At 33.7% G+C, this 9,370-nt stretch overlaps 1 protein-coding gene across 1 annotated transcript; it reads right to left on the bottom strand.

Annotated features, from left to right (window-relative positions):
* Positions 1-4,246: 4,246 nt before the first annotated feature.
* On the bottom strand, positions 4,247-5,104 carry LOC132188672 (mavicyanin-like). Its single transcript, XM_059603193.1, has 2 exons — positions 4,872-5,104; positions 4,247-4,715 (listed from the first exon to the last, which is right to left on the bottom strand). The coding sequence occupies exons 1-2, from the start codon at positions 5,053-5,055 to the stop codon at positions 4,279-4,281; spliced, it is 621 nt and encodes a 206-aa protein (XP_059459176.1). The 5' UTR covers positions 5,056-5,104; the 3' UTR covers positions 4,247-4,278.
* Between the last annotated feature and the right edge of the window lie 4,266 nt (positions 5,105-9,370).

The raw sequence follows: 9,370 nt of genomic DNA, 5'->3' as shown, positions 1-9,370 counted from the left end.
TATACTTTATCTGATATCTAACTTAAGCATCAGAGATATTGGAGCGGCCGTTATCTCACTTTGCGGCCCTTCATAACTGGTTCTCTTGTATTCTTTGCAGAGTTAATTAGGATTAAAGGCTACCTGGAGTGACAATTGGTCTAATAGTGGTAAATAATTTCAAAAAAAAAAAATAAAGGTAGTAAATGAGTAAGCATACAATTTGCTAATCATGAAAGCAAATCTCAAAAAACAGCATAAAAAAGCAAGTACGACAGAAGAATCAAGTGGAGAAGAAATTGTTAAGCAGCTTTGATCTGCACACAGGTTTAGCAACAATTTTTAAGCAACTTTGATTTGCACACAGGTTAAGCCCATGCATCTCTATGTCGGTGCTCACTACTACAGCTTGCATACACTACAGTCTACACCATAAACTATTCTTCGCCTTTTAACCCGTGATGTGGTGAAAATCATACATATCCTGTTTCTGCACCATTTTTCAGCTGCTCATCAATGGCAACCTGCCATGCCAACGTGACAGCCGACAGGGACAACTAATGGAAGACAAATGGCACTTCCTTTTTTTTTACGAACGTACGACAATGATATGAACCTTTCTTTTTTAAAGATGCTAACCGGAATCTCACGTACGTGTGACAGAAATTGCTTAATCGAATCTTGTATATATATATATATATATATATATATGTTTGACAGGAGTATTATTGGCGCACGTAATCAAGATGGAAAAGAAAATTATAAGAGAAAAAGCAGGTAGATTTTATAACCATTGGTTAGATATATTGCATAAAAATAGTGCATGTTGGATTACATAAAGTAGTATATGTGACAGTTTCAAATCGCATGCTTGGTAATGGTGGACCAATATATATGATATGGTACTTATTTGCAGGGCGGTCATGATGCTTAGATATACACTCAGATATTTGTTTTGAATATAGATCTTGCAATCGATGGTCGCTAGCTGTTTATTTAGTTTTTATATGAACTATAAAATGCCTACTAGGGGTTGAAAAATAATTACTCTTTTTTGCTTTGTTTTATCTGATAACTAGGAAAACTTTCTAGGCATAGCTAGGTAACTGTTGGGCGACTTTTGTGGATTTGGGCCCGGGTTCGTAAAGAGTTGGGAGAGTCAAGCCCAGCACTCACGCCAATTTGATGAATTGATAGCAATGAAAACAACAAAACTTGCAATCAAATTATTGGATGCACTCAGATTCTCGTGGTGTGGAACGAGAGGGCCCACAGGAGAGATTGACAAGAACATATGATGACAGTTAAAGTATTCAACAGTGTGGCATGTTAGGGAGATAAACGATTTGGAAGCTTTTACCAAGAGTACATTAATATACATATTTGAATACTATTCTAGTTAATAAGCTATGGTGTAGAAATGATAAAAGAGAGGAATTAATACCTTATGTTTCATCAAACAATATCCAAATTGGCAATACATAACAAATACCTATGAAATGAGGAAAGTAGAGAGTGAGTAAGGGAGAGAGGATATGACCCATGATAGTTGTGGAGCAGGACCAATTAACTTTTCCTCGATTTAGAAACAAAATGAATAATTCTCCCATGATGTCGATGCTTTGTTGTAGGGTAATGTCTAAATTTGGGCTAAGCGGTTTGAGTACTCGCTTAACGGCCATACTAGAGCCATGTAAGAATATCTTCTTTTTTTTTTTTTTTTTTTTTTTAATTTTAAATTTCCCTATTCAGAGATGAGGGAAAAAGGGAAGTAGAAATATCTTGGTTGGTATGGTGGATTTCTCTCTTTCTTAATTATGATTTTCATATTATGATGGCTTGAGTTATAATATTATAACTCATGTCTCTTTCTTGTTATGGTGGCTTGATTTATAATAATATTGTAACTTATAGATTTCTCTCTTTCTTAATTGTTTTGTCGTCTTGTTGTGACCTACTAGAAAACTTAGTAATAACAATCAGAAGCGCCTGTCTTCTGATCAAAAGATAAAATAAGTCCTTAGGCTTAAAGAATGATAAATTTCGTAGAGTAATTGTGAAAATTTTTCAAATTTGATAATAATTCAAGTTATGTCTTTTACATTACGAACTAACTTGAGAAATACTTGTACAAATAGTAAACCTACTCTTAGTAGTGAAAGTAAACTTTTTTTTGTTTTGACGTGAAAAGTAAACATAATCCTAATAATGAAAGTAAACATAATTTTAGTAAGAAAAGTATATCTAATCCTAGTAGAGAAATGAAATAATTAAATCCTACATAGGAAATGAAATAATTAAAATCCTACTAAGAAAAGGAAATAAAGTCTTAAAATTAGAATAGAAATCAAATAAAATCTTCATCTTTATGGTCACGTTGAGTCATATGTAGCGTCCTACACCACGATGCTAGGGTCTTGTTGCCGTATATAGGTGACTAAACTGTCCATTTAGTAGTGATCGATGCAAAAGGGGTCCATGACATCAAGGATGGAGCTAGGAAAGTTTTTGAGAGGGGCCAACCAATTTTTTTTTTTTTGATTCTTTATAATTTTTTTATTAAAAAAAATATATTTTGCTTTTTTTTTTTTTTTTAATGAATTAAAGACTACCCCAAACTATAAGTTTCAAATAAAAATTAAAAACATACTACAGTTTTACAATTAAATAACTATAGTTATTAAATAACAACTAAATAACTATAATTCTCACGGTCTCCACTTGCCTTGGTGAGCTCATTCCCACACTAAAATTCTCACTTCCACACACACAATGCATGGCAAGTTTGGCAAGAGACAAGAAAATTGAAACTTGAAAAAATAAACAATAAAAAGTCACTACCCCACTCTTGGCATGCGTGTGCCCATTTACTCACATTTTCCAAACCACAAAACAAGTTAATAGCAGTCTCGTTTCTCTAATTCTAGAAATTTTAAAATGCAGGTTTTGCATGGGTAAGGCCGTAAGGGCCAAAAAGAATAATAATAATATTGGGTATGACCCAAACAAATTTAAGAATAAGGCTAAAAAATTTTATTGGATAGGGCCAAAAAAAATTTTAGTAGGGGCCGAATGACTAAAATTAAAATTTTACTTTTTTTTTTTTTTTTTTTTTGGTTTTTGGGGTGGGGGGTAAGTGTAGAAAAGACGAGTTGCTTAAAGTGGTAATGCTCGAAGGTTATTCCTCATTGGTCTTCCTTCCTAAAATGTGCAACGTTGTTGGACAGTGATTTAGACCCAATTAAGGCTTTAAATAACTCGACTCGAACTTGAGCTCGATATTGTATAAATCCGCCCATTACTGTGGAACCCTCGCTCTATTAGAATAATACATACTCGACTTGCTCGTGAAAACTCGATAAGGGCTCGCGAGCTCAACTCGTTTAAAGGTCGACCGATTCGTTAGCTCATTTTATATATATATATATATATATAACTAAAACTTAGTTATATAAATTTAAGTATATATATTAGTAATTAAGTAGTATATGTTATATAAATTACTTAATATTTATATTTATACTACAGATAAATGTTTATAAATTGTTTTAAAATTTGGGCTTGAACTCTGCTTGGATTATACATTAAAGAATTTAATAGCTTAACTTGAGCTTAAGTTGAGCCCATCTCGGCTCGTAAAGTATCCTCAATGAACTCGAGCTCGCCCAAATTTTAAATGAGCCGAGCTCGAACACATATTTCATAGCTTGGCTTGAATAAGCATCTTTGTAAACGAACGAGTCTTAAAATCCTAAAGCTCAACTCGGCTATGCTCGATTACAGCCCTAGACCCAATATATATGAGGGGCACTCATGGTTAAAAATGCTTGAGATGATAGATTAGTTCAACTTTAATCTAGGGACTAGGCTGGGCAATCTTGGAGCTCCTCATCACGTCGGCCGATCAAATCCATTAGTGAAACCTCATGTATTTTTGATGGGCCTAGACCAACGGTCCATCATACACACACACATATATATATATACTTGAAACGACATAAAAATTAGAATTTAATGTTGGACCAATGCAACAATATAATATTCCATGATTCCACAGAATAATCTTTTGATTAGATGCATTTAAGAATTCTTATTCGTAATTATATTAAAAAAAAAAGTGTGAACCCCTTTATTGATCATATTCATATGCTCAAACAATATAGTACATGCATCACAATCGTCATACAGAATTCAATCCCCAAAACAAAAAATTACAAGAGACAAAAAAAAAAAGCATTATCCAAACTGTATATATCAAGTTATCAACTATAAAATCCCTCGAGTAGTATTCTTCCTTAATTAGAAAAGGAAAGCCGCGGCAATGGGCAACAACGAGACCAAGAAAGTAGCAAAGACGCCAGATGAAGAAGAGTCAGGCGGCGTGGGTCCGCCGTCCTTGGGAGATGGAGCAGGGGACGATGTAGGGGTTGGAGTGCAATCAGCAGGGGGGGTCCCTGATTTGGGAGAAGGCGTGGTAGGAGGAGTTTGAGTGGAGGGTGGACTAGTAGGCGTAGGGGCGCCACCTGGAGTGCCGGAGACGGTAATGGCTAATTTCTGACCAAGCTGGCAGTGCTGTCCGATGGTGCAGATGTAATAGTGGTTGCCTGCGTCAGAAAGAGTGATGTTAGCCGGGCCGGCGGTGATGGTGTTCCCAATGGGGTTGGCTGAGGTGCAGGAGTCGAAGGATTCTTTTGGTACTTGAACGACGTTGTGCTCCCCTGTGCTGAAGTTGAACACTGGCAAAGGAGGAGGATAACATCAAATACTTAATAAATATATTAAAAAAAAAAATTGTTGCTCTTATTTTTCTCGCTTGTTTTTTATAAAATAATTTCTACCCATGACGACGAGAACACAAGAAGTGGAGAGCAAGCTAGGGAGAGAACTCTTACTTAGAATATCACCAACGAGGAAGTTATTGTTGTCAGCCCAAGTCTGATATGTGGCAGCGCCACCTTGTGGAACAACCCAACCGGAGCTATCTCCCACCACATGCACTGTTTGTGCTGCCGCGCATTGTAAAAGAACTGAAGCAGCAACACCCAAAACAACCACAAAACTGATCAACTTTTCCATTAATTCTCTCTTGCAAATTAAACAAACTGATCACAATCTCAAATATTGTTCTTTCTTGTATGCCTCTTTGTGTTGTTTGTATGGGTTTGATGAAAATGTGAAGGCTCCACAGAGACTATATATAGTGATTAGTGAGGCAAAATGGGTCCCATAAAACCAATTAGACACGTCCTTGGCGGAGAAGCGAAAACGCCACCGGGCACCGATTACACGCCAAGCTTGGGTGCCGGTCCATCTTGTACATTAATGGCTGTGGAATTTGTCTACCTTTTTTTGGACCGGATGCATATATATCATTCAATAGGGCTTGACTTCTCTTTTGTTCGACTTAGGCCTAACGAAGAGAAGAAAATTAGTACCTTTGTAAAATATTATAGAAGATGTGTTGTAGTCTTTTTAACAGCATCTAAGCCAAATTTATGGCAAAAACGAGCTTTCAAGCGGTATAGTGAGTCGCTGAAAATTTTGAGGAGAAGATAGAGAATCATGAGGGAAGGATTCGCTGGAGAACACTAACGGCGCCAGGATAATACAGGATGTGGAATTTTTTTTATTTTTTATTTTTAAAGGTAAATCAGAACCTGTGCTTTGATATCGTGTTGAGAATAATATTGTATATTGAATAACACAAAATAATATACAGAAAGGGCTTATTTATATAGATTAATAATATAGACACTATATGTATACAACCAATGTAGAACAACACTACATATATAATCTAACAATCTTAGCAGGATAAATATACAAATTAAACTTTATCTTAGACATAACTTTTAAGATTATTATTGAATTAAAATATAATATAGATTGGTATCAAATTTAAATGAAATTTTAAAAGTCACATTATAAAGTGTAAGATCAGTACATGTAATTTTGAAAGCATAATGATTTAATTAGTTAACACAAATCTGGTTAGGCAGGGATATGACATTTGCACGCATTCACTATTTTTAGATTAAACCACTTGATTTATATATCTCCTCTTCTTTTTCTTCCTCTTCTTCTTCTTCTTTTTTTTTTTTTTTTTTTTGCTTCATTTTTCTTTAAGTCCCCTTTCTCTGTACTCTTCGATCCTTGCTTCGTGGGTTTAAGTTTATGCCAAACACACACCAAGAAGCTGCAAGGAAGTTTTCATTTTCCAATTAATTGACTTTGAGCTCAATTAGTTATGACTTGATTTACGTGTTCTTACGCAACGAGTAAACAGATATTAATTCCAAAACAAGACTTGGAAAAACATGACCCCTTGATTGGGGCACAAATTTCCTCTAACTTATTTTAATAAATGCAAGTTTCTCAAAAATTAATGTTTAGGTTCCTAGATTAATAGAATGACAAAAAATAACTGTTAAAAATATTAAATAAAATATGTGAGAGATGCCACTTGACATTTTTTAAAATAGATTAAAAGAAATTAATTCTTTCAAACTGATTTAGAAGAAATTTCTGTCGACTTGGAAAACATGCATGGCCTTTTGAACCTTTCTCACCCCCCTCCAAAATATCCAACTGCGTCGAGAGTTCAAGGAATTTGAAGCTTTCCGGGGGAAGAACTCTTTTTTCTTCTGGAAAGTGAGACTTTTCAATGCTCCAACTTTGCCGCTTCTTTGAGGTTATATAGGCTATATATATATATATATATATAGGATATATATAGGTTGATATAATTCGCCATCTTGTTGTAAATGTGCCCTGGATCATGAGGACACTTCATACATTTAAAACTGTTTGGAACTCACACACAGGTGCCAGCTTGCCACATGGCCCACATATACACAAGAGGAATGTTAGGCTTACAAACACATTTTACAAAAAAAGTTTTATAAATTGATGTGACACAATATGATTGAATATGAGATAAATTCAAATTTCTAAAAACCCAATCATATTGTGCTACATTAGTTTGTAAATTTTTATTTATTTTTTGTAAAGTATGCTTGTAAGCCTAGCATTTTCCTATACACAATAATAGATTTACAAAAGAGATCAACAAAAAATGTGCAAGAGAATGGTACCAAATACATCATTTTTTTTAAAAAAAAAAACTCCTCTCTTTTAAAACTTTTTATTTCATCAGCATCCCAACATAATGCTCTCTCTCTCTCTCTCTCTCTCTCTCTAAAAAAAATAAAATAAAAAATAAAATGCTAGATTTCTAGTATCTTATGGAGAATCCTTCTAACTGTTTGAATATTGCAATGATTTTGATCAAGGACAAAGCACTGCATGCATTTTTTGGTTAGAGTTAATAGTGTGTAAAACAAGATTTTTGGACGACGGGTCACTTGTAAGACAAGTAAACCACCAGAGTGGCGCTGGTCGACAATCAACAAAGAGCCTCCGATGTTTAAATGTTTAAATCAACAAATTTATTGCGAAACATAATAGAAAAAGAAAGATTAATTTATGGTAGAAAAAGTGTTTAATCTTATTTAGGAATATCCCTTCTCTTTTATATTTGTGATTGTGCAGTAGTGATATGTAATTAAGCTGAAGACTCGTAAGCTTTTGTCACCTTTCTAGTGAGTAGACCGGTCTTTATGTTAATTGGGCTCAAGGCTTTGGACCGGCCTAGCCTTAATATTTATGGTACCATTAGTTGCCCTTCATTCCATGGTGAACTCGTCTAACTGGTCAAGCAATGAGAATTTTGTTTTTGGGTTTTTTTTAAAAAAATTATTTATTTTTTTATTACAGCTGGGTAATTCTTTTGAGATCAATAAAGTTTTTCAAGTTTTGTTTTTATTTGTTTTTCCTTCCCAGGTTGTCACTGTAAGCATTGCAGCTGGGGTAATTCTTTTGAGATCAATAAAGTTCATCAAGTTTTGTTTTTATTTGCTTTCCCTTCCCGGGTTGTCACTGTAAGCAAGACTAATATGATTAGTCATCCTCCACCTCATGTTCCAGACAAGCCACAATCACAAAATGAAGAACAGCATCATGATCAATCACAGTCAATCTCCTCTCCTCAACGGATACATTGATTCTCTCCTTCTTTGGATTACTACCAACGGCTCCTTCCTTACATTGACTCTACCCAACATCTACTTTCATACTTGTATATTCGCACCATAAATAGTTTCCATAGATTGTAAATTGCTATATACACTACAGACCCATCTCATGTATTTGTGTGTATTATAAATAGACAATATGATACTCCTAAAATAATTGAAGGAGCATCATTTCTATCATAGTATCAAAGCTATATTAAGCTCAAGCAATTTTTTTTTTCCAATCAATTTCATGGCTTCATCTAGTGTTCCTCCCTTTACACTTCCAAATATTATCCAGATGGTTCAAGCAGGGCCGGCTCAATGGCTAGGCCACTGAGGCGATCGCCTAGGGGCCCCAGTTAGTAAGGCCCAAAAAAAATTTTAATTTTATTTTAATTTAAGGCCTATTTTTTTTTTTTTTTTTTTTTTTTTTTTTAAATAAGGCCCAAAATTTTTTCCCATAAAAATTTAAGGCCTCTAAAATAAGGCTCCAATATAATAAGCCAATTGTAAAATAAGATCAATTAACCCAAAAAAACAAATATGCCCCATCAATTTTTATGGGCAACTAGTTAAAAGTTAAACTTAAAAGTCATGAAATAACAATGAGAATGAAAATAATAATAATATTATAAAAATATAATAATATTATTAAAATAAATATTATTTAATTAATATTTAAATATTAAAAGAATAAGGTCTAACTTCAAAATTTCACCTAATGCCCCCAAATACATGGAGCCGGCCCTCCGTTCAAGTTAAGCTAGAAGGACCCATCTATATGGGTTGGCAATTTAAAATTGTTCCTATACTCAAAACCTATGAGTTAATGGGAATAATTGATGGCTCGAACCATTGCCTCACTAACTTTGTCCGGTGACCAACGGATAAGGAAAAACAAATTGCCAATCCTGCTCATGCTTTGTGGGAAAAGTGTTGTAATATGTGTTACAAACATTTAATTTTCAGTACTTTGAAACCGTTTTATTATTTGATATTATTATCTTTATGAGTTTTTATGAGAAATAAAAATAGCTTTAACCAATTTTGTTTATAACGGTTTGGACATTAATATTGTTTACAAACAATCTTTATTATTTAGTTATGGTTTATTATTAATATTTATTACCGTTTGAGTATTAAAACAGTTTTATGGAAAAATAAAATCACTTTAATTTAGTTTTTATAGTTTGACCGTTGCTTATAAAAAAAAAAAAAGGATGTTGACCAAGCTTTTGTCCATTAACAAACTTTTATGGCATTTATGTTTATTATGACCGTTTGGTCATGGTATTGGTTTTATGTTTGTTTATATA

The sequence above is a fragment of the Corylus avellana genome, chromosome ca7 (assembly GCF_901000735.1).
Source record: "Corylus avellana chromosome ca7, CavTom2PMs-1.0".
Taxonomy (NCBI): Eukaryota; Viridiplantae; Streptophyta; class Magnoliopsida; order Fagales; family Betulaceae; genus Corylus; species Corylus avellana.
Note: the sequence above shows the minus strand (reverse complement) of the source record. Positions and strands in the feature narration are given on the sequence as shown.